At 39.5% G+C, this 27,457-nt stretch overlaps 1 protein-coding gene across 1 annotated transcript in view; it reads left to right on the top strand.

Annotated features, from left to right (window-relative positions):
* The window catches only part of DSEL (dermatan sulfate epimerase like), a 31,446-nt gene extending 6,153 nt beyond the window's left edge, over positions 1-25,293 (top strand). The window contains exon 2 of the mRNA XM_075826472.1: positions 20,881-25,293. Within this exon, the coding sequence (XP_075682587.1) occupies positions 21,529-25,149 (3,621 nt within the window). The 5' untranslated portion in view covers positions 20,881-21,528 and the 3' untranslated portion in view covers positions 25,150-25,293. The remainder of the gene's footprint in view (positions 1-20,880) is intronic.
* The last annotated feature ends 2,164 nt before the right edge of the window (positions 25,294-27,457 follow it).

Here is a 27,457-nt window from a genome sequence, read left to right as displayed (position 1 = left end):
TCTACACTTGGAACAAGAAAGAAAGAAATTATAATAGACCCAGACCCATCCTCAAAAAACGAAACTTTCAATACAAACAATACAAAGATCTACCCAACAGGGTTAGCTTCAGCTCGACTGAGCTAGACTCAGCTGAAGGCTTCTCAGAAGAGGAAACCATGAGAACACGGTCCTATTCAAACCACAGACAAGACATCACAGGTCACCAGTCAAAAAACGAGGAAGGAGGGGCGGCAGGAAACACAAACAGATCAAATCAAGATCAAAACCGCCGCCTCCGTCCCCGAAAATTTCAACACTATTAGAGTCCAATGTTACCAACTTATCTTCCATGTCTCTAACCAAGGAACAAAATCAAGTACTATCATTGGGCCTAAATTTTGCCCCAAAAAATAATTTTAACCTGTTCAACACAATTCTCGACATTAATAAATTTATCCGCAATTTGACGGTTAAAAAACATTTCCTTGTATCAGAAACAATTAATGAGGTCATCAATACTACGACAACTTTACCAAACATCATTAATGCCATTGAAGAATCACCAGCAGTTACATCTCATGTTCAGCCTAAATTTTCATTCCAGGAACTTTCAACCATTGTGTGCCTAGAACACCTATGCACTGAGAAACCTGACCAAACAGTCACGACTGCTATCAACTTTGAAACATCTAATCCTAAGTTTTATCCAACCAGTTCACGGACAGATTCAATGGACGTATTCCAATTGGTACTGGAAAAAGAACTACAAATTCTAGCTGACGGCCTAAAAACTCAACAACAACAAACTAACATGACACCAGGCCTGAAAAAAGCAGTCAAATCCTTACAGGACAATAAAGAAATAACCATCAAGATGTCAGATAAAGGCGGCAATGTAACAGTGATGAATAAGCATGATTACAAATCATCAATCATGACCATGCTATCGGATGAGACAACTTACAAAATTTTAGATAAAAATCCAGTGGAATCAATTAAAACAAATATGAAAAAACTACTTAAAGATGGCCTAATACAAGGTTTCATTACCCAAAAACAGCTAGATTTCATTTATATTGAACAACCCATCACTCCGATAATCCATGCACTGCCAAAAACACATAAAAAAATCTTCCCTCCACCGATGAGACCTATAGTCTCAGGCATTGGATCAATATTAGAGAGATTATCTGAATGGCTCGATATATTGTTGCAACCACTGGTACAAAAAACACCTGGTTTTCTCAGTGATACCAAAAATGTCCTTAATTCACTACATAATTTACGGTGGCAAGAAAACTATACTTGGCTTACTTGTGATGTGGTCTCATTATATACCTCCATCCCTCACCAAATAGCTCACACTGCTCTGGAAGAATATCTATCCATGCACAGCAGTTACGATCAAAAATTCCAAAAATATATTCTGGAGGTTCTAGTGTTTCTAATGACGAATAACTACTTCCAATTCGATGGAAAATATTATCTCCAATTGTCAGGGGTATCCATGGGGGCAAAGTTCTCCCCCTCAGTGGCGAACCTGGTTATGTCGTGGTGGGAACAGTCCTATATTTTCTCCAGCAATAATTCTTATGCCAATTGTATCGAATGGTACGGTAGATACATTGATGACATTTTACTTATATGGAAAGGTGACATTAACTCCATCCCAGATTTTGTTGAAAGTTTAAACCACAATCAATGTAACCTTAAATTCACACATAACCATGACACCACTGAGATTGTCTTTCTGGACCTTAAGCTAAGCGGTATAGTAGGCCAGATCATATCCACCCAAACATACCGTAAACCTACAGCATCTAACAATATACTCCATGCCCAAAGCAATCATTCTAAGCAAACCATCCGGGCCATACCAGTGGGAGAGATGCACCGCGCGAAACGCAACTGTAGTTCACACGATCAGTTTAAACTAGAAGAAGATCAAATTAAATCCAGACTTTCAAAAAGAGGATATCCCCAATGGTCACTTAAACGAGCAAGTGACATCATGTCCAAAAAACCTAGAACCCAGCTACTTGAATATCACAACGAAACCACTTCCAAGCAAGACACCAAAGGTCAGCCCACATTAATCCTTCAACAGAGCAACCAATTCTCCCAAATCAAAAATTTAGTAAATCAATACCTACCGATTCTTATGGAGGACGACAGTCTGCGTACCATCTTAGCAGGTGGGATTAGAGTAGTAGCTCGTAAAGCACCATCTCTGGGCAGCGTTCTTTCTCCGTCTTTCTTCAGTTCCAATGATAAAACGAAAACAACATGGTTAGAAACAAAAGGTTTTTACAAGTGTGGCCAACACCCCTGCAAAGTTTGTACTTATGCATACCCTACCAAAAATTTCTGTAACTCCACTCAAACAGACACATTTATCATCCATAATTATATTAACTGCAACACAGAATCTGTTATTTACATAATTGAGTGCACAGAATGCCAATTGAAATATGTGGGCTGCACCAACAGAAAACTTAAAACTAGAATACTGGAACATCTCAGTTACGTCAGGAATCCGAATATTGTCAATATATCCAATGCTTCAAAACACTTCATACATAAACACAATAGGACCACCAGAACCTTTCGTTGCTACGCTATCGAAAAAATCCATCTGCCTAAAAGAGGAGGAGATATAATTAATAAAACCCACCTTAGAGAAGCCTATTGGATATACAGATTAAAAACAAGATTTCCGGATGGCCTCAACCTAAAAAAAGAGCTAATGTATCAATACTGAGTAACCTTTAGGGCCATCAGTACGATATCACCCCCCAAACACGTAATACCTACAATTGTATTACAGTTTCGAATACAACTTATTAGTCAATTTTGCTCTAGTTTGAGAGTCTCCACTCACCCGAAATTTTAATAACCAATCCCTTGTGGTGCATGCGTAACATTTGCTAAATGACATGCATTACATCCCCTTATTTCTGTTTTTAGCTTGCACGTCACGTTTTTCTCTTTTTTCCTTATCTATGCACTTATGATCCTAAGATACAAACAAGTGAAAACTGAACTATAGATACGCCTAATATCACAAACTGGCCCTTCTTTATTATACTCATATTACATCACACTTTTCCACAAGTGGTATTTATAACGTACATAGTCCCGACCTCGCCAGAACCAACACATCATACAAAGTATTATTCAATTATCAAGTTATGCGTAATTTGAAGAAACATATATCTCACCTATTATATTGGTCTGACCGGGATGCCTTTTTTCCCCGACCAGATGGTACACAGTGATTCGTCCTGCATCTTGCGTTCCACATGGCCACAAGATCTGGAACGCACATGTGACCATCAAGTACGATTTACACCAAGAAGTTCCCAATTAATCCACAAACTTTAAATACCATCAACATATGACATTACGATGTTCTTGCTGCACATGTAGTATTATTAATGACTATTACTTACCAGATATACGAACGGCCACATCCAACTCTAACATCCTCTCACTTCCGGATTGCGTTCCAGGTGACGTGTTGAGCCATGGAACGCAATCAGGACTCAGCTGTTACCACCGGATATAGTATAAATGGGCCAGGGCGCCAGTTTCAAATCACACTACAGCCAAGTCTAAGGACGTCGGTATCGTCCGAAACGCGTAGGCTTTACAGGATCTTTCCTCTCATTACCCACACACCGGGACCATACTCTAATGGACCTTTTAATGGAACTTCATTAAACTTGGAAATTCCTTCCGTTTTACTTCTACCTAAGCGCTGGACCGAACTTCCTTTCTACCCTTGTTTCTGCTACGTGTGCCGACACGATAAGGATCCAGGCGCTGGCAGCGACACTCATATTGTGTCAGGTGAGCTGGAGGATCCCTCCCTTTGTTTTCTACCTCTACGAAATCGGTTTTGCCTCACGTGCTCACACCTGTCAAATTGTCCATATTTATACAACAGTAAGCTAGCAGAATATCTGTACATAGTGTTGTTATCTGAAAAAATTCTTCTGTACCTAACGGTGTGTTTCATGGGTCAATGAAAGTCTGCCTAACTAAGGAAAAATTTATACTACAAATGTATGCGTGACACTATGATCACGCTGGATATCAGTTTACATTTAAACTGCAACTAAATACACCCAATACGTTGGCTTTATCTTCTGCATTTATTTGATTTTAACTCACCACAACAAGGTTGTATATACCCTGGAGACTCTCGCTGAACATACAGGACGTCATTAACTATTTCATCCACATGGCTAACGAGGTTCTACTAACTCGAACAGAACTAGCAGAAAAAGTTTTTGGTGTGAACGATAATTTGACGGAAAATGAATCCAACATGGAGGACCTATTTCACGGTCTTGAGAAACACCTAGCGCAACAAGCTAAAATTTGGTGGGATCTCACCACTCTCAAAAACTACATTGCTAAGGACATGATACCCAGAGGCCTTAGACTGCGGAAAACACCCACCTTTATCTACACCGAAAATTTTATCAAAGAATGGAACGAAACACTATCTGACTGCTCCATTAAATTAATGAAATTAATTACCAAACAGGAGGAAACAAAACTATTGGAATTAGACAAACAAATATCAGATAACAGAGAGCAGCTAGAGGCCTTTTCCAGCTCACCTTCCTTCTCCTTTCTCCAGTCACGTACATCATCAGCCATCGACAAACTTGATCGTTCTATAGCAGAAACGAAAAAAAATAAGTTCAAACGAGACACCAAGGATTATGCGCTAAATGAAATCTACACTTGGAACAAGAAAGAAAGAAATTATAATAGACCCAGACCCATCCTCAAAAAACGAAACTTTCAATACAAACAATACAAAGATCTACCCAACAGGGTTAGCTTCAGCTCGACTGAGCTAGACTCAGCTGAAGGCTTCTCAGAAGAGGAAACCATGAGAACACGGTCCTATTCAAACCACAGACAAGACATCACAGGTCACCAGTCAAAAAACGAGGAAGGAGGGGCGGCAGGAAACACAAACAGATCAAATCAAGATCAAAACCGCCGCCTCCGTCCCCGAAAATTTCAACACTATTAGAGTCCAATGTTACCAACTTATCTTCCATGTCTCTAACCAAGGAACAAAATCAAGTACTATCATTGGGCCTAAATTTTGCCCCAAAAAATAATTTTAACCTGTTCAACACAATTCTCGACATTAATAAATTTATCCGCAATTTGACGGTTAAAAAACATTTCCTTGTATCAGAAACAATTAATGAGGTCATCAATACTACGACAACTTTACCAAACATCATTAATGCCATTGAAGAATCACCAGCAGTTACATCTCATGTTCAGCCTAAATTTTCATTCCAGGAACTTTCAACCATTGTGTGCCTAGAACACCTATGCACTGAGAAACCTGACCAAACAGTCACGACTGCTATCAACTTTGAAACATCTAATCCTAAGTTTTATCCAACCAGTTCACGGACAGATTCAATGGACGTATTCCAATTGGTACTGGAAAAAGAACTACAAATTCTAGCTGACGGCCTAAAAACTCAACAACAACAAACTAACATGACACCAGGCCTGAAAAAAGCAGTCAAATCCTTACAGGACAATAAAGAAATAACCATCAAGATGTCAGATAAAGGCGGCAATGTAACAGTGATGAATAAGCATGATTACAAATCATCAATCATGACCATGCTATCGGATGAGACAACTTACAAAATTTTAGATAAAAATCCAGTGGAATCAATTAAAACAAATATGAAAAAACTACTTAAAGATGGCCTAATACAAGGTTTCATTACCCAAAAACAGCTAGATTTCATTTATATTGAACAACCCATCACTCCGATAATCCATGCACTGCCAAAAACACATAAAAAAATCTTCCCTCCACCGATGAGACCTATAGTCTCAGGCATTGGATCAATATTAGAGAGATTATCTGAATGGCTCGATATATTGTTGCAACCACTGGTACAAAAAACACCTGGTTTTCTCAGTGATACCAAAAATGTCCTTAATTCACTACATAATTTACGGTGGCAAGAAAACTATACTTGGCTTACTTGTGATGTGGTCTCATTATATACCTCCATCCCTCACCAAATAGCTCACACTGCTCTGGAAGAATATCTATCCATGCACAGCAGTTACGATCAAAAATTCCAAAAATATATTCTGGAGGTTCTAGTGTTTCTAATGACGAATAACTACTTCCAATTCGATGGAAAATATTATCTCCAATTGTCAGGGGTATCCATGGGGGCAAAGTTCTCCCCCTCAGTGGCGAACCTGGTTATGTCGTGGTGGGAACAGTCCTATATTTTCTCCAGCAATAATTCTTATGCCAATTGTATCGAATGGTACGGTAGATACATTGATGACATTTTACTTATATGGAAAGGTGACATTAACTCCATCCCAGATTTTGTTGAAAGTTTAAACCACAATCAATGTAACCTTAAATTCACACATAACCATGACACCACTGAGATTGTCTTTCTGGACCTTAAGCTAAGCGGTATAGTAGGCCAGATCATATCCACCCAAACATACCGTAAACCTACAGCATCTAACAATATACTCCATGCCCAAAGCAATCATTCTAAGCAAACCATCCGGGCCATACCAGTGGGAGAGATGCACCGCGCGAAACGCAACTGTAGTTCACACGATCAGTTTAAACTAGAAGAAGATCAAATTAAATCCAGACTTTCAAAAAGAGGATATCCCCAATGGTCACTTAAACGAGCAAGTGACATCATGTCCAAAAAACCTAGAACCCAGCTACTTGAATATCACAACGAAACCACTTCCAAGCAAGACACCAAAGGTCAGCCCACATTAATCCTTCAACAGAGCAACCAATTCTCCCAAATCAAAAATTTAGTAAATCAATACCTACCGATTCTTATGGAGGACGACAGTCTGCGTACCATCTTAGCAGGTGGGATTAGAGTAGTAGCTCGTAAAGCACCATCTCTGGGCAGCGTTCTTTCTCCGTCTTTCTTCAGTTCCAATGATAAAACGAAAACAACATGGTTAGAAACAAAAGGTTTTTACAAGTGTGGCCAACACCCCTGCAAAGTTTGTACTTATGCATACCCTACCAAAAATTTCTGTAACTCCACTCAAACAGACACATTTATCATCCATAATTATATTAACTGCAACACAGAATCTGTTATTTACATAATTGAGTGCACAGAATGCCAATTGAAATATGTGGGCTGCACCAACAGAAAACTTAAAACTAGAATACTGGAACATCTCAGTTACGTCAGGAATCCGAATATTGTCAATATATCCAATGCTTCAAAACACTTCATACATAAACACAATAGGACCACCAGAACCTTTCGTTGCTACGCTATCGAAAAAATCCATCTGCCTAAAAGAGGAGGAGATATAATTAATAAAACCCACCTTAGAGAAGCCTATTGGATATACAGATTAAAAACAAGATTTCCGGATGGCCTCAACCTAAAAAAAGAGCTAATGTATCAATACTGAGTAACCTTTAGGGCCATCAGTACGATATCACCCCCCAAACACGTAATACCTACAATTGTATTACAGTTTCGAATACAACTTATTAGTCAATTTTGCTCTAGTTTGAGAGTCTCCACTCACCCGAAATTTTAATAACCAATCCCTTGTGGTGCATGCGTAACATTTGCTAAATGACATGCATTACATCCCCTTATTTCTGTTTTTAGCTTGCACGTCACGTTTTTCTCTTTTTTCCTTATCTATGCACTTATGATCCTAAGATACAAACAAGTGAAAACTGAACTATAGATACGCCTAATATCACAAACTGGCCCTTCTTTATTATACTCATATTACATCACACTTTTCCACAAGTGGTATTTATAACGTACATAGTCCCGACCTCGCCAGAACCAACACATCATACAAAGTATTATTCAATTATCAAGTTATGCGTAATTTGAAGAAACATATATCTCACCTATTATATTGGTCTGACCGGGATGCCTTTTTTCCCCGACCAGATGGTACACAGTGATTCGTCCTGCATCTTGCGTTCCACATGGCCACAAGATCTGGAACGCACATGTGACCATCAAGTACGATTTACACCAAGAAGTTCCCAATTAATCCACAAACTTTAAATACCATCAACATATGACATTACGATGTTCTTGCTGCACATGTAGTATTATTAATGACTATTACTTACCAGATATACGAACGGCCACATCCAACTCTAACATCCTCTCACTTCCGGATTGCGTTCCAGGTGACGTGTTGAGCCATGGAACGCAATCAGGACTCAGCTGTTACCACCGGATATAGTATAAATGGGCCAGGGCGCCAGTTTCAAATCACACTACAGCCAAGTCTAAGGACGTCGGTATCGTCCGAAACGCGTAGGCTTTACAGGATCTTTCCTCTCATTACCCACACACCGGGACCATACTCTAATGGACCTTTTAATGGAACTTCTACCGTTTTACTTCTACCTAAGCGCTGGACCGAACTTCCTTTCTACCCTTGTTTCTGCTACGTGTGCCGACACGATAAGGATCCAGGCGCTGGCAGCGACACTCATATTGTGTCAGGTGAGCTGGAGGATCCCTCCCTTTGTTTTCTACCTCATTGAAAACTCTACCTAAAGGGTCTTACCGCCTCAGAAAGAAAATTAAATGAAAGAAACTGTCACTTTATATATATCCGGGCTATAGTCTGCCCTGACATTGTATGTTTCCTAGAAAGCTGTTGGCCGCTACGTGATCGCTGCAGTAGTAGTTGTAGTGACTCTCAGACTACTTCTTCCTTTCAGTGGCAATATAGGGGGAAGTGAAACTCTAAGACTAAGAGTAGATGGGCACATCTGGTGACATCATTCTCCAGCATATGCCTACCTATTCCACTCTAATGAGAAGCCAAGGGGAAATAGAGCAGAGCCGAGTATTTATTTTTTTGCCCCCTCCAGTGCTTAGTATAACCCATGAGGGGCCTACAATGACTGTTTTGTTAGGAGACAGGACAGTTGATTTAATGTGACTGTTCGCAAAATAAAAGCAGAAATAATGAAAAAGCAGAAGACACTGAGAAGACAAAAGGAAATAAGATAAACGGAAAACATAAAAATTTTCTTAAAACATTTTTACGTTTGACTATTTAAAGTATTTATATGTATTACGTTTTTATCAGGGCAAGATTATAGAAAGGGCAAAAGGGACCATTACCCAAGGGGCCTCCACCTCCCAGTTCCCTTTAAGCACCTCCCAGATACTCCCAGTAGCAAGACTTGAGTTTGAAAAGTTTTTAAGTGTACGTCCTACAAAATAAAAGTTGGAATATGGGACAATAGATGTTATTACGCAACTTTTACTAATATGCATTTCAAAGGGTTGGAGCTCCTTTCACCTTGTTCGTAGCTCAGATGCCCCATCTGCCTGCACTGCTATCTTGAAAAAATTCAGTGGCTGAGTGTTGTTTATTGCCTTAAAGCAGTGATTTACATCCTTCTTAGCATTGGGGAACTCTTGAAAAGAAAATTATTATATCGGGGAACTCCTACCAAATAATTACATCATTTTTGTAGGTGTGACTGACTTGCGAGAGTTTTCCACCACTTTTTTCAATTACTGCACTTAAAAGGTTATTCTATTCATTGTGCTCCTTGGGTACACATTTGACATTTATTGCCCCTTTTGCACCCTTCTGTCACAGAAGGGCACAAAAGTGGCAATACATGGCAATTTAGCAGAAAGGCAGCACTGAACAGAAGAACCTAAATAAATAAATTGCAAATTAGTACAGACTTCAATGCCCCCTTAGTGCCCATTTGCAATTCATTGCCGTTTTATTTCCCCATCTATTCCGTGCCAAATAGAAGCGCATTTGGGATTTATTGCCCCTTTATCAGCCTTCTGTGCCTTCTGGGACAGAGGCTGCTACAAAAGAGATAAAAACACACACCACGCACATAGCGCTTCATCCGATTTTTTTCTAAAAACTATGGAGAAGGTTGATCAATTCTGCTAACCTGATATAGTTGAGCTAGGAGCACAACATCGAATACAGCTTAGCGTGGTATTGCAGCCGCAGCCTGGGTCGTGATCTGGGCGACCAGCCTCCAGAGTTGTGATGCACAAGTAAAGGAAATCAGATAGATTCCCTAGCACTGCCCAGTGTTCGTTTCTAGTTCGTTCAAAGTAGTGACCCACAACAATAGTAAACTAAAATAGTTTATTGTGGATTTGTCTAAAAGGCAACGCGTTTCAAAGCCAGACCGGCTTCTTTCTCAGATCAACATATATAATATATTCTAGGGCAGGGGGGGGGGCACTAAGGAGGCACTGAACAGAATGGCACTTAAGGGTCAATGCATGGCAAATGGGCACTAAGGAGACACTCCATTCTGGGCCCATTCACTATTATTGTCATTTAAGTTCTATTTAGTACCCAGGTGCCTCCATTTAATCACTTAAAACCCACAATTTGGTCTCACCTGGGCATTGTCTTTGATGACCTGGGTTTAGTGGGGGTGTACCTAGTACAAAAGCCAGACTACTTCATAGAAGTTTTGGGAACTTCAGTACTGCTCTGTGCGCTACCACACTCAGCATTCTCGCTTACTTTAATCTTCTCAGCAGCAGGAGAACACAGGTCTATGCCTTGCTGCCACCACTAATCTGGGATTCACAAAGAAAGAGAAGTACTTCTGCATGATGCCCCATCTTGCGTCCTTACTCCTGATTGTTAATATAGATTGGCCTGATGTGCTGATCTGTATAACTGTTTAGGAGACACTCTTGATCCGGCTTTAGTTTTTGTGTAGTCTATTTAGCGGGAAAGCAAGTAATTGAGATTTTAGACATGATCCAAATAAATCATGATAGAATTTGTATTTATTGTCAGCAGTTATAATTCTGATCAGTTTAGATTTAAAATGTTTATTATTTCAATAATAAATTGTTAGTTTGTTGTTTGACATTAAAGGGGTTGCCTGACTTCCTATGTAATGCAATGTATTAAAACTGTCCGTTTTACACTGACAGGACCAAAGCAGCTTCCGTACTTAGCAGACCTGGATGCCATTGTTAGGCTTCCAGATGCCATAGCAACCATTGACACCCTCGCGATCGCATCCTGAGGGTGCGGATGAGCTACAAAGAACATTAATGCTGCAGTCAGTATTGATCGTGGCATCTAAGAGGTTAATCGTCCGGATCGGAGCTAGCTTTGATCTCGGCCGTTACCACATAATGTCAGCTATAATATACAGTTGACACCCGCTTCTGAGCCCATGCCATCATCACAACATAACTATACTGCGGTTTGCGGGAACCCCATTCACATACGGTGCATGTCGGTAAGGGGTTAGACAAGATTCTTATTTAGGCTGAGTTGACATCTGCGTTGTGAATTCTATTTTTCTGTTCCAACAAAGAAGCAGAAAAACAAAATTCAAGCTGTCACAGATCCGTCATAATAAGGAGGATATTCACAAAACATGTTTGGAAATGTTGGCCACTGAAGAAAAGAGCAGAGAGCCACACACGTGTTTATCGAGTTTTGGAATGCTTCTAGAGTTGAAAAATCCATAAATGCATTGATTCAGTGAGTGCTGTGCTCCATTACTTTTTTGCATTGGATGTACCAGTGGAGACCATGTTCATAGGAAACATGCACCACTTTTTATTTGTCTAAGCAAAATGCGCCAGAATTCTGGCTTAAATTGCGCCACAAAAATGCCTTACATTTTGTGCGCCAGATTTTTAAATGTTTTTTTTTAGAAACTTTTTGCTCCTCACTAGACAGCGTATAAAAATAAAAAAAAGGAGGTGTGGCTAAGAGTCGTACAATGTACCAGATTTATTAATGACTACACCAATATTTTGCATCACTAGGGATGCATTGAAACTTCGATACTGTTTTGATACCGTGCACCCTCAAGCGGTTCGATAACGTTATTTCATGTATTTCGATAATAAGCTGTGCGGCCGCTTACTATAGTAACACATGAATGTATGAGAGCGGGGCTACGGCTGTGTAACACAGCCATTGCCCTTCTCCTGAGTCCTGACAACAAGTGCGCGCAGTCATCATGAGGTGATGCGACCAGCGCTGCACTAATGATTGCCGGCACTGAAGACAGAACATGGCGGGCGCACTGAAAAACACCCCTCACATTCTGTCTTCGGTGCTGCCCCGCCGCTCATTGGTGCAGCGCTGGCCACATCACCTCATTCTGACTGCGCGCACACTTATTGTCAGGAGTGGGGCAATGGCTGTATTACACAGCCACAGTCCTGCTGTAACGGCGGAGATGAGAGAAACTTCACATCTCTGCCGCTATTCCCCTGAATGCTGCGATCAAAGCTGACTGCAGCATGCAGAGGAAAATGGGTGATGCCCTTTGGATCGCATCACAGGGAATTCCTGTGACACGATCGAGAGCCACACCATATATGGGCAGACAGCCCAGGGTCCATTAAAGGACCCCAGGGCTGTCTGACCATATTTCCTGTTGTTAGGGCATACTTTAGGTATGCCTTAACAACTGCCTGTGTACTATCAGTACACAGGCTAATGTACTGGCATATAGCTATATGCCAGTACATTACAGTTTAAAAATAAAAAGTAAAAATAAACATTAAAATATGTCTCGATACATAAAATATACACCTATTCGGTATCGTCGCGACCGTAATAACATTTATAGCGTCATTCATGTTTACGCTGTTATAGAATTAAATAAAAACCGTTTTCTTTCACTTATTAATGTGAGGCACGAGGTATTATGAATTTTGAACCTCCATGTGCCTCACATTAATAGTAACTTACCCCATCATATAGCTCACACATTAACCCAATGTTGTCCATTATGACTGAGGAACATGATGGGGTTAATTACTATTAATGTGAGGCACGTGGAGGTTCAAAATTCATCATAACACTCGCCCCACATCAGAAAACGGAAGAAATTATTTTTTTAAATTATTGTTGGCAAAAGTATCGTTTTTGTATCGAAATCGCAATACTACACGAAGTATCGGTCCAAATTCTGGTATTGTGACATCCCTAATTTTGTGCCAAGAAATGGCAAAGTAAGCCAACTAAGAGGTGGCGTAAGGAAGAGAAAAGTGTCCAGCAAGATGTGCCAAATAGATTACACCGCATGTGTCCCTGTGATAAATTTGGAGTTTCTGCCTGTCTCGTCCAATTTTATACTTTTTAAATTTAAGACAGTAATAATAAAGCTGCTCTAATGCTTTCTTGACAGATTGCGTTAATGATGTGAAAGTCATTGGTATAATGCAATCCTTTTCACTTCTGTTTTGTAGCATGCAATGTTCATAAGGTTAAAAAGTGTAACCTGTTATTCGTGGTCCTTTTTGGCCATCTTTATTGATTGACACCTAGCTTCTCTATCTTATGGTTCAATGAGGGTAGAGGGGAACTTATTTAAGCTAAAAACCTACCCACCTAGATTCTGGTTATTTTTTAAGGTCTAAGTCTAACTGAAGCGGCTCTGGTTGTCAAATAGCCCGTAAATGGCCATGCATTATTTTGGGTAAAACAGCGCTTTACCTGCAAAATCGCTCGGCCATAAAGAGTGTATTCATTAATGGATGCACAACTTTGCAGGTAAAGAGACGTTTTACTCGCAGTAACGGGTGGCCATTAGCCGGCTATTTGACAGCCATGCCAAACATGGTGCCAGCGTGGTTGTTGGCTGTGTCACGACCGGGTCAGGGCTGCTCCGATTGGACTTGCCCTAAATCCCTCTATAGCATTGTTTACACATGGTTGCTTCTTGTTCTAGGAATCTGGAATAGGCTAAAAACGGCAGGCCGAGCATCAAAAGTAGTAGAAAATGCTAATAAATGAGTTGCACTGAAAAGGGTAGGAAAAAGGGTAGAAAAAGTGACTATATAAATGTGTATCAGTTTTGTCATAGTGTATCAGTGTATAGAGTTTTCTCTTAAAAGGTATGAACAGCTTTGCAACAATTTCTTCAATTCTTCAATGTACCTAGAATCAGAAAATGAGGCAACTTTGCAAACCGTCTCCTACCATTTTGTGTCTACAGCTCCTATGCATACCTATGTGTCTTCATTTTTAGACTAAAACACAAAAACCCTGTGTTGACTGATCCTGCAGTTATACTCCCTTTCACCTTTACCCTACTTCTTGCTAACATACATTTAAAAGGTTATAAAGAAATAGAGGACAGATGGAATGGACTGTAGTATTCCTGCAGGATCAGACTACGCAGGGTTTGTTTGTAGTCTGTAATCATGGAAACACAGGTTTGCATATGAGCAGACACAAAATGGTAGGAGATTTTTTTTCAAAGGCTTTTTGCAAAGTTGCTTTATTTTTTCATTCTATATGCATTGGATTTCTTTGCGATAATTTTATTTTCACTCCAATATACAACATATAAAAACAAGTTGATTATCAACATCCTTGGAACTATTGTGTGAATCTGGGGTAAAAAAAATTATTGAGTAATTTTACTCTCCCTGGTATACACATTAGTCATCACCACTGTTGCTCATTTAATTTTCATTAGCATGCTCTTAATTGAACTACAAGCTGGAATCCATTTCCATCTACTGTATGAATTAAATTAATCTGGCATGTGATTTTTTTTCTAAAGGGTACATGTAGAATTACTTACAGATATCAGATTTCCTAGCATTACAGAGTTGCAAATTAGCAAAAAAAATATAATTTTAGAACTGATGCAGATGATTACAATCTATATATAGATATATATATATATATCTATCTGCAGAATATGTTGGTGGGATATAAATAATGATAGATAAACAGATTTTTTTCTATTTAAAACCACAAGTGTGGAGATGAATATGCAGTATTCACATGTGTATTTCTGTTAATCTAGTGTTTTCCAATTGAAGTCACGTGGAAAAAGGCCACAACAATTCTTCTTCTACGTATGTGTGACCTGCAATGCATGGTCAAAGTTTGCTAAGGGTCCCTAGCCATAGAAATCATTGACATATTTTAAATGTGTAATAGTAGCGTGACTTTTATAGCGTTTATTAAATATTTCCTTAACATGTTTGAGTGGTTTTGAGAGGACACATTTCTGTTTTTCACGAAATCATTTTTTTCACGCAAATGTTCTAAGTATGCTCTGATTTACCTTTTGCCAATGATTAGCCTCTATATCTTTATGGGTGTTTCTCTACTCTATCTCTTCCCGGCAGCCTCCATTCTATCGTTAAAGAGGTAATACAGAATAAGTATAACAAAAATGTTTGCGCCCACGGTTTGCCCAAAGGTTGTCTAAATATTCAAACCCTTCAATATGTAAACTTATTTAATGTAAGGACTATAACAAGCTCCTCTAACATGTCCCATGCTTATCTCATGCTAGTTTCCCAATACATCTGTGATGCACATTCGGTGTATACATCGGAAAAATGTATTCTCCACTTTATTGTGACACAGTTACCTCAACTGTTATAAAGTCGACTATGCTTTTTAGTTCAACCGTATGCAGAAAAACATTTATATGTTCACACGGAGTATTTTGGGGGAGGAATATCTGCCTCAAAGTTCCAAACGGAATTTTGAGGCAGATATTCCTCCCCCAAAATACTCCGTGTGAACAGCAATTATCGCGCCGTTTTTCGCCCGCGGCCATTGAGCGCCGCGGGCATAAAACACGCTTTCTCCTGCCTCCCATTGAAGTCAATGGGAGGTCGGAGGCGGAAGCGCCTGAAGATAGGGCATGTCGCTTCTTTTTCCCGCGAGGCAGTTTTACTGCTCGCGGGAAAAAGACGCCGACGCCTCCCATTGAAATCAATGGGAGGCGTTCTCGGGCCGTTTCTGCCGAGTTTTGCGACGCGGTTTCCGCGTCAAAAAACTCGGCAAAAGACCCCGTGTGAACATAGCCTTACTCTGCCATTTATTTTGTTTTTTTATAGGGATCAATGACAAACATATGCAACTATGTAATATAGGCATACAGTTGCCTTTGTCTGGGTGTGCTGCTAGCCTCAGCTACTGTTTTGCACATAAATATAATCTGCTTGCACTGCTCTCCCTTGCTATCTGCTCTTGTGAAAATATATACCAGCAAACATTTTTTATTAAAAACTCATTTTTGAAGCTCCTTTTGGTAACAAGCCACATTTCATGGAATTTTTAAGTTAGGTACTGGATTAAGGCAATTTTAACATGTGCAGTATTTGTTTTGCCAACACCTTTAGGTTCTTCTACAAATGCACTTTTAACCTAAATATTAGGCTTCTAAAGAAAGTAAATCTGTATGTATCTTTTTATAATTTGTTTTTATCAGAAAATGTTTTATGCAGCCAACTATTGTAAATAACGGAATTGTATAAGTCCATTATTTAATAAAGTAACTACTGGTACTCTTAGAAAATAGAAATGTTCATGTATGGTTATATTGCCGATGTCATGTATCACCCCTACACTGTAATGGAATATTTTGCCATGGCAAGTTTGGCAGAACATTTTATGGTTATTTTCTTTATAAAAGTTGTAGAACTTTAGACATTTGGCCTAATATGTGGATTTTAACAATTGTTGACTAATTCGGTAAACCGTAACTAAAGGACCCCCTTGTGCTTTGAGAAATAGCCGTGTTAAATTTGTATTAATGAAGGATTTCTGGAAATGTTACAGTTTTATGACCGACAAATATATTCTATTTTGTAAATGCATTTGCATGAACTTTGAGGTCATCGTGGTTACACAGTGACAATAGCCAGCTCTGCTCAATTGCTTGAATTGTAATGTAAATGGGGTGCTTGCTTGATAATTTTTTTGTAATAGTCTGTAAATCCTTATGTTCCTTTAAAAATTATCTCGGAATAATAAGATCTAGAGTTTTTAAAATGTACAGATTTATTTTTTAAATACTTACATTTCCTTTGTACAGAGCACTAGGACTAGTGAACCAAATATGAATTGATACAGGTTCATTAAGTTTATTGAGAGCTGTATAAATTAATCTTCCATTTGCTCCCCTTACTGGCAGCCTTGTCCTCAAGAAAATTATGCATATTAACTGTAATTCCGAATTTGAACATTTAGCTTTTTAGGTTCATATTTTGTGCTGATTTTTTCATAATATACACTATATGGACAAAAGTACTGGGACACACCCCTTAATCATTGAATTCAGGTTTCTTTGTTCAGTCCCATTGCCACAGGTGTATAAAATCAAGCACCTAGCTATGCAGTCTGTCTTGACAAACATTTGTAAAAGAATGGGTTGTTCTAAAGAGCTCACTGAATTCGAGCATGGTACTGTGTAATAGGATGCCACTGTTGCAACAAGTCAGTTTGTGAAATTTCTTCCATACCAGATATTCAACAATCAAGCACTTAAGAATCACAGCCTCTAAGCCACTTAATGGCAGACCACGTAAAGTTAGAGTTGGGTAACCGAGTGCTGAGGCGCATAGTGCATAAGAGTCACCAACGCCCTGCTAACTCATTAACTGCAGGGATCCAAACCTCCTCTGCCATTAACATCTGCACAAAAACTATGCATCGGGAGCTCCATGGCATGGGTTTCCATGGCCGAACAGATGCATGCATGTCTTACATCACCAAGCACAATGTCAAGCTTCCGATGGAGTGGTGCAAAGCATGTTGCCACTGAACTCTGGAACAGAGGAAACTTGTTTTATGGAATTACTAATCACACTTCTCTATCTGACAGTCTAATGGTTGAGTTTGGCAAATGCTAGGAGAACGTTACCTACCTGACTACATTGTGCCAAATGTAAAGTTTGGAGGAGGGATAATGCTACATGGACGTTTTTCATGGGTTGTCCTATGCCCCTAAGATCCAGTGAAGGGAATTGAATGCTTCCAAATTTGTGGCAACAGTTTGGAGAAGGCCCAGTGGCATAGCTAGCAGGGGCAGGGGTGTGGTGGCCCCGGGCCCCCTGAGATGGTGGGGCCCTCTGCTCCGCCGCCACCACCATGACCGGCGCAGCCACGCTACAGTGTTATTCAATCTAGAAGACGTGCCGCACGCTAGCCACGTCTGCTAGAGCACACTTCTGATGCTGCCCGGCAGGAGCAGAAGGAGCCTGCGTGTCAGGAGAGGGTGAGTAAGCACCCCTCCCAAATGGATAAAGTTATATAGTTAGGGTTTATATACAGGGATAAAGCTAGTATATACAGGGGTGATGGAGGTTAATACAGGGATGATGGTTGGACTACCCATCATCCCTGTATATAACAACCATCATCCCAGTATATGCCAGCCATCATTCATGTATATAACCAGCCAGGTTGGTATATACAGGGATGATGGGGGTTATATACAGTGATGATGGCTGGACCAGGCATCATCCATGTATATAACCCCCATCGTCCCTGTATATACCAGTCATCGTCCCTGTATATACCAGTCATCGTCCCTGCATATACCAGTCATTATCCCTGTATATAACCACTATCATCCCTGTATATAACCCCCATCATTTATGTATAAAACCTCCATCATCCCTTTAATATAGCCCCCATCATTCCTGTGTATACCAGCCATCATCCCTGTATATAACCACAATCATCCCTATATATGCCAGCCAACATTCCTGTATATAACCACCATTATTCCTGTATATACCAGCCAGGCTTGTGTATATACAAGGATGATATGGGGTTGTATACAGTGATTATGGTTGGTATATACAGGGATGATGGGGGTTATATACGGGGATGATGGGGGTTATATATACAGTGATGATGGCTGGACCAGGCATCATCCATGTATACAACCCTCATCATCTCTGTATGCAACCCCTATCATCCCTGTATATAACCACCATTACCCCTGTATATACCAACCATCATCCCTGTTACTGTATATACCAGACATCATCCCTATATATAACCTCCATCATCCCGGTATGTACCAGCCAGGCTGGTATATACAGGGATGATAGGGGTTATATTCAGGGATGATGGATGGTATATACTGGAATAAGGTTTGTTATATACGGGGATGATGCCTGGACCAGGCATCATCAATGTATATAACCAACATCATCTCTGTATAAAACCCCCATCATCCCTGTATATATCAGCCATCATTACTGTATGTAACCACCGTCATTCCTGTATATACCAGCCAGGCTGGTATATACAAGGAGGATGGGGGTTATATACAGTGATGATGGCTGGTATATACAGGAATAATTTCTGGTATATACAGGGATGATGGGAGTTATATACTGGGATGATGGGGCTATATATCTAATTAATATATATATATATAGAGATATATATATATATATATATATATATATATATATATATATATATATATATATATATATGTGTATGTATGTGGTGCAAATTTCTGATTAGCTTTTATTAAAAATTATTTTAACTTTTTGAGATACAGCTGCTTTGTGTCCTGTATACAGAGCAGCTGTATCTAGCGCAGAGACCTGAATCCGTCAAGGCCGGCGGGACTGACGGTTACAGTGTCAGTAGGTTCTGTGTGTCTCTAATACCTAGGATCCACCTGTTATCGTTCACATCTAAGTTATGCATTTAGGCTTCGTTCACATCTGCGTCGGGGTTCCGTCAGACCTTTCCGTCAGGGGAACCCATGAGCGGAAACCACATAGAAACCATAGCTTTCCGTTTGCATTACCATTGATTTCAACTACGCTATGGATTCGCCGAAAAAACTGAAACCTCACGGACCGGAGACAAACGGAAACCATTAGCAACAGAAGCATTACCATTGAAATCAATGGTAATGCAAATGAAAAGCTATGCTTTCTGTTTGGTTTCTGTTTTGGTTTCTGTTTGGTTTCCATTCATGGGTCCCCCTGACGGAAAGATCTGATGGAACCCTGACGCAGATGTGAACGAAGCCTTAGAAGTTATCAGTAGCAGCTTCATTCTGTGTGTTACATGCGTTGGGGGGGGGGGGGCCCACTGGGTTGGGGCCTACTGGGTTGGGGCCCACTCAGATATATTTTACGCCCCCCCCCTTGTGCTAAAGCCCTAGTTACGCCTTTGAGAAGGCCCTTTTCTGTTTCAGCGTGACCGTGCCCCAGTGCGCAAAGCAAAGTCGATAAAGGCATGGTTGGGTGAGTTTGGTGTGGAAGAACTTGGCTGGCCCACAGAGAGCCCTGCCCTCCTCCCCATCAAACACCTTTGGGATGAACTAGAATGGAGATTGCAAGCCAGGTCCTCTTGTCCAATATGTGCCTGACCTCACAAATGCTTTTCTGGATGAATGGGCAAAAATTACCACAGTCACTCCAAAACCTTGTGGAAAGCTTTCCAAAAAGAGTAGAAGCTGTTTTAGCGGCAACTACATTTCAATGCCTATGGATTTAGAATTGGATGTCACAAAAATTCCTGTTGTTGTCCCATTACTTTTGTTCATATAGTGTATCTTTATGTGGGTTGAGCTCTGTTTTTGCATTGCTACATGTCAGGCTTATCTACCCACCCCCCAGTGATTTTGCTGGAATTACTGGGGGAACACCGTGCAGTCAACTCATTTTCCCTGTAGCAGGCTGGTTAGGTATATAGACATCACTAATAACAACACATTTTTTTTGTGATCAGGTAAGCAGTGGATTTAGACCGGGAGCTCCCACTTCTATAAATACATATTATAAGAGTAAACAGCACAGACATTTGGACTACAACTAAAATGTTTAAATAGATATACTTTATCAAATCTGTGCATGCAAAGAAACCAGAAAAGCTGAGAACCCTGTTACGGTATTATTACATTAATCAGTCCAAAATCATGTATAAGTAGTATATAAAGATGATTGAATCATAATAACTATTAAACTAAAGTGAAATATTTTACTTTTAGATCATGTGAATTTAATAATGTTTTGGCATACTGTCATGAGACTTTGTTTCTCTTCTCAGGATATCCAAGCCTTACACAGCTGAAGATGGGAAATGGAAACAGAAATATCTGAAAAGGCAGATGTTGAATTTCTGAGATTATCTCTACTTCAAAAACATAAAGACAAACAGCAAATAATAACAATATTTGGCTAATATAACAAGGCAAATTTTGTGTCAGGCTTTTTAATTGCGGACAACCTAAAAATTAATTGATGGCACAGAAAAAAACCACAACCTTTTCACATATGCTTTTTTGGGAATCACTCAAGACATAACTCCTAAAACAATAAGCAAATGCGGCAGTTGTGCTCAACAGTTAGCAAGTATGTATACACTTCACAAAGACCCAGTATGTTACTATTGTATGGCTCCCGTGTATAACAAAGTATCCATAGCAATCACTGACTTTCTTAAATCTCTAACTTGCACCATGTATGTGTCTTATTGTATTCTAGTATTACAAACATAATTATTAAGCTCAAAAGAAAATATTCAATTGGATATTGTAATGTACAACCAAGATATCCTACATGTGCAAAGTCTCTGATATAAATGTACTAATATTTTTAGAAGCAAGCATCCAAATATCCAAAGAGTCCAAGCATTACCTAAAACAGTAGAAGAAAAATGAAAGACATGTGTCATTGAGTAAAAGCCAAATGGAACATGGCTCCAAATGTTGTAGGACACTCTGTAAATGTAGTGTTTTTTATTTTCCTGTCCTCCGTCTTTTGTAGCAATTATACTGATGATTGGATGGCTCTGAAAGCTGATATCACGCCATATAACACATTATTTAATGTTACTGCTGGTTTTAAACAGAAAAACAATCCATTACATCCAAAATTATATTTTGATAGTGCAGATGTTCAAGGGCTAAGACAAAAGTCCCACACCACTCATGTACATTTATTTAGAGCGATTAGAAATGCAGTTAACAAGATGCTGGCTAATCCATCTTACTTCTTGCCCCCTCTAAAGCATGCTGACTTTGCAGCTAAATGGAATGAGATTTATGGGAATAATTTGCCACCATTGGCTTTATATTGTCTGTTGTTTCCAGATGATAAACCTGCATTCACTTTTGCACTGGAATATATGGACAGAATGGTCAATTACAAAGACTGGCTGGTTCAAAATGCACCTGGTGATGAGGTACCACTTGCACACTCTTTGACAGGTTTCGCCACAGCTTTTGACTTTTTATACCGGCTTCTTGACAGTGATAGAAGGCAGAAGTATTTGGAGAAAATTGACACTGTTAGTGATGAAATGTATACATTTTCCAAAGTCCGTGCATGGGGAAAACAATTCCTCCACAACCACCAAACTACTAATATGCTTGCACTGCTTACAGGAGCATTAGTAGTAGAAGAGCACAAGTCAAAACAAGCTAATATGTGGAAACAAACTGTTGTTGATGTGATGGAAAAAACAATGTTCCTACTGAATCATGTTGTGGATGGATCTCTCGATGAAGGAGTTGCATATGGTAGCTATACAGCAAAATCAATTACACAATATGTTTTCTTAGCAAAACGCCATTTTGGTATGAATCATTTTGATAGCAACTGGCTGAGAATGCACTTCTGGTTTTACTATTCTACTTTGTTGCCAGGTTATCAGAGAACCGTTGGAATTGCAGATTCTAATTACAATTGGTTTTATGGACCAGAAAGTCAGTTAGTATTTCTGGATACATTTATTTTGAAGAATGGAGCTGGAAACTGGTTGGCCAGTCAGATCAGAAAACACAGACCAAAAGATGGGGCAATGGTACAATCTGCAGCTCAGAGATGGAGCACACTTCATACAGAATATTTGTGGTATGATCCCGAACTTACCGCCCATCCTCCAGTTGATCACGGCACACCAAAAATGCACGTGTTTCCTAATTGGGGAGTTGTAACATATGGTGCTGGCTTACCTAATACTCAAACTAATACATTTCTTTCATTTAAGTCAGGAAAGCTTGGTGGTCGAGCAGTCTATGATATTGTTCACTTTCAGCCATATTCCTGGATAGAAGGGTGGAGAAGTTTCAACCCTGGTCATGAACACCCTGATCAAAATTCTTTCACATTTGCACCTAATGGACAAGTTTTTGTTTCAGAGGCTCTTTATGGACCCAAATTAAGTCATCTAAATAATATTTTAGTTTTTGCTCCTTCTCCTACAAGTCAGTGCAATAAACCATGGGAAGGACAACTTGGTGAATGCTCTCAGTGGCTAAAATGGACAACAAATGAATCCGGAAATGCAGCTGGTGAAGTTGTCACAGCAAGTCAACAAGGGGAGACAATGTTTTTAAGTGGAGAAGCAGTGTCTGCCTATTCGTCTTCCATGAAGTTAAAAAGTGTTTACCGTTGCTTGCTTCTTTTAAATTACCAGACACTACTTGTGGTGGATCATATTGAAAAACATGAAGATTCTCCACTGTCTGTAGTCAGTGCCTTTTTTCATAATCTAGATATCGATTTTAAATATGTTCCATTTAGGTTTCTTAATAAATTTAATGGTGCTATGATGGATATATGGGATGCACATTACAAAATGATTTGGATAGACCAAAATGGTAATAGTCCAGCAGGTAAGATACAGGAAGCTGAGCAGACAGCAGAATTCAAAAAGCGCTGGACACAATTTGTAAATGTTACCTTTCAATTAAACCAAAAAATATCAAGGATCGCTTATGTATTTAATGGACCATATGTTAATGTGTCAGATCTGAAATTCCTAGACAATAACAGCTATGGTGTTAAAATATCTGTAAAAGTCAATAATACAGAAAAAATAGTGTCTATAGTAACAGACTATAATGATCTTGAGGTCAGATTTAAGTTTCTTGGCTTTGGAGGATATGCAAAGTTAGAAGACAAGAACAGACTAGTTCGATTTGGCTTGGGCACTGCAAATATTAAGGAAACAACAAAATTAATTAGTATGAATATATTTCACTTTGGGCTCAAAGTCAATTTGATTATAGGCTTAATATTGTGTGCAAGCTTGGGATTTTTAGCATTTCATTGGAGATTCTATATTTCCTTTGGTAAGTTGATGCGTTGGATCTTAGTATTGATTATAACACTGTGGGTTTTTGAATTAGTAGATGTATGGACAGCATGTACTCAACCTATTTGTTCAAAGTGGAGTAGTGAGGACGCAGATACAGAGGGCATTAAGAAAGGTGAACTTCATTCTGATCTGCCTACTGTTGTAATCACATCTCTACCAGGTTCAGGAGCTGATATTTTAAAGCAAATCTTTTTCAACAGTTCAGATTTTGTTTATATTAAGGTTCCTACAGCTTACATTGATATTCCAGAAGCCGAATACAAAATTGATACATTTGTGGATCCCTGTGAATGGACTAGTTCTGATGTTGAGGATGGACATTTTCAACTAATTCAAGGTTGGCTTCAATCATTGCTTCAGAACCCAAAACTTCACTTACAGAATATTGATTTACATGAACCTGTAAGGCCTAGGCTTTTTCATCATTTAACAATCAACAAGGATAAAACAAGACGATATACGAGAAGAGACCAATTTTCAGAGCAAAGAACTAGATACAAAGGATATTATGACAGAGATGCTGACTATGTTAGACAACTTCGCAAACATCTAGCATTGTTTCCAAAAGCCCAGCCAGTGCTTGGTTTAAGCAGCGGGAGCTGGACTTTAAAGCTTCCATTCATTGAAAGAATAATTGGAGCTCAGTTAAGGGCACTATTTATTGTAAGAGATCCACGTGCCTGGGTTTATTCAATCTTGTATAAAAGCAATCCAAGTCTGTTCTCCTTGAGGAATGTTGACCAGCGTTTATCAACCATGTTCAAAGATGAAGAAAAGCAGAAATGTAGGTCAAAGGCTGGCTATGCACTGGAATATGATTCATTAAAAGAAGAGCTTGCTAATTCTGAATCACATGCCCTGACAAAACTTTCCCATGTATGGCTTGCCAATACTGCAGCAGCTATTAGAATAAATAATGATTTACAATCAAAAAGTTACCTTTTGATTAAATTTGAGGACATTGTAAACTTCCCTGAAGAAACTACTCAAAAAATATACAGCTTTTTTGGCATTCCTCTTTCTCCTGCAAGTTTAAATCAAATAATGTTTGCAAGTTACACTAACTTATTTTATCTTCCACACGAAGGGGAAATTTCATCTACAAAGATAAACACATGGAAGTTAAATATGCCTAGAGAAGATATTGAATTGATTGAGGACATATGTTGGACACAAATGGATAAACTTGGATATGCAAGATTTAGAGACTAATATGAGAGTAAGCCAAATATTATCATTGTGAATAATTTTCAGAATAATAGCCCCCATATGCTGCAGGTCAGCAATCATTTGCACTAGATACTGTATCTTAATATTCCTTATGATCCACAATCCGAATAAAACATATATTGTTTATTCTTGTATATGGTCTTAATAGATTTATGGAGAGAGTATTTGCATAATCCATTATAAGTGTAATTTTATAAGAAAAAAAATATTTTTCACATTTTATTGTAAAAAGTGCTACTCCTTTTAAATGGTTCATGTCAGTTGCCCTTGCTATATTTGATTTGGTTTGCATACAGGACACTTTTTTTGTTTTAAATTCATTCCAGTATAGAAACCTGTATGGAAGCGCCACCCAAAAATAAGTCTTACTATAATAGGCCCTTGTCCAGACCCAGAAGTCAACCACCTATTACAGTCATGCTTGATTCTGGATAGCTGCTTCCTAGTATATCGGTACCTGACTGAAAATTGAGCTCCTAAGGAACCCCATTTTTTTTATTTGCATGTAAATAAAATATACAAGGGCCATGGTGACAGGTCTGCCGGTAAGTTTGCATTCTTAGCTCAAAATTTTCAGTTCCCTTTTGGTATTCAAATATTTGTTACTGGCCTTCTGTACACTGCTAAAACCTATGTTAAACCAAAGGACAGTTTGTTATTGATGTTTTTTTTAACATTTATATCTGTTTGCGTTATGGATACTGATAGAATTGCTGTCTATTTTATCTTTATTCACCATTTTAAAAACACATGTAAAGTACATGTACTATAAAAGTATACATGTTTGTGAATGTGTGTTTAAGATTGTGTATGCTTGTAATACAATTATTTCAGATGCACTTTTTATGTGCTTTTCACATAACAAGAACACTGTGACATAAACACTTATGAATGTATTTCTTGCTTTGACTAACTGTAAAGGTAGAAAAAGTACTCTCTGCTTATCACATTAAAGTAAGGATGTTATTTTGGTAATCTAACACATTAAAGAGCATTCCTGCTCTAACAGAATGACGACTAAATTTAAGCACTTTGAGTTGTCCTCTTATGAGTTGCTGTGTTCTTTTTAGCCACTTCTTAGCTACGTTTGTTTCATGCAAAGATGGTTGGCCGCTTGTATGGCTAAAGTTCCAGGTCCTATTTAGGCTCACCTCTCAATGGCAAATCTTTCCAGTTTTCTTAATGTGGTGAAGATTATTTATTTTATTCAAAGGATATATACACTATTGCAACCATTTTTTTTTTTATTGTTACAATGTATATAAAATAAAAAGATAAGCATTTTGTGCAAATGATCATAGTTGTAACTTGAAGTTCCTGGGCCCCAGATCTGTAAGATGGTCCATAAATATCATGCATTATTTATAATACTCGTCTCATATAGGAAAGAGATTTTTTTGATCCCTTCAGACTCTAGGGCCCAGGTGCGACTGAAGCCTTTGCACCCAGGGCTGGCTCCAAGTTTATGTGGGCCCTTGGGCAACAAAGACTTAGTGGGCCCCTTTGCGGGGGAATTCACGGCGGCAGTAAAATTATGTTAGCCTCCCAGTGTGTACTCCCATAAATTTAGTGCCTACTGTAGATAGTGCCACACAGCCCCCACTCCCAGGTAGTGCCACACAGCCCCTCCTGCCAGGTGGTGCCACACGGCCCCTCCTCCCAGGTGGTGCCACACGGCCCCTACCTCCCTGGTGGTGCCACACAGCCCCTACCTCCCTGGTGGTGCCACACAGCCCCTCCTTCCAGGTAGTGCCACATATCCCCTCCCTGGTAGTGCCACACAGCCCCCTCTCTGTAGGTAGCGCCTTTGGGGCTCCCTCTAGGAGTGGAATCCCAGAGCATTGCCATTTATGGACAGTGATGTCAGGGGCAACCCCAAAGCCATAGTCTTTGGCAGGACGCTACTAGCACTAAGCCTGGAACTCCTGCTCTGCTCCTGACATCACTGTCCATATATGGATAGTGATGTCCGGAGCAGAGCTGAATTCTCGGACCGAGCGCTACCAAAGGCTCTGCTCCGGTACTTCGGTTCTGGGGAAGCCCCTGACATCACTGTCCATATATGGATAGTGATATCAGGGGCAATACCAGAGCCAAAGTCTCGGGCAGAGCGCTACTAGCACTCTGCTTGGGACACTGCTCTGCTGATGCAAATAAGTCTCTATGGTGGCAGACCACAAGCTCACCCTTTTGTAGAATATAGAAAAGGGAGAGAACCTCCAGCTCACCGGTGTGCGTCTCCTGACAGCGTCAATCGGATCCCCGCGACGGCCCGCGGTGTAAGACAGCA

Source organism: Rhinoderma darwinii, chromosome 5, assembly GCF_050947455.1.
Source record: "Rhinoderma darwinii isolate aRhiDar2 chromosome 5, aRhiDar2.hap1, whole genome shotgun sequence".
Classification (NCBI taxonomy): Eukaryota; Metazoa; Chordata; class Amphibia; order Anura; family Rhinodermatidae; genus Rhinoderma; species Rhinoderma darwinii.
This window is presented reverse-complemented; position numbering and strand designations above follow the sequence as displayed.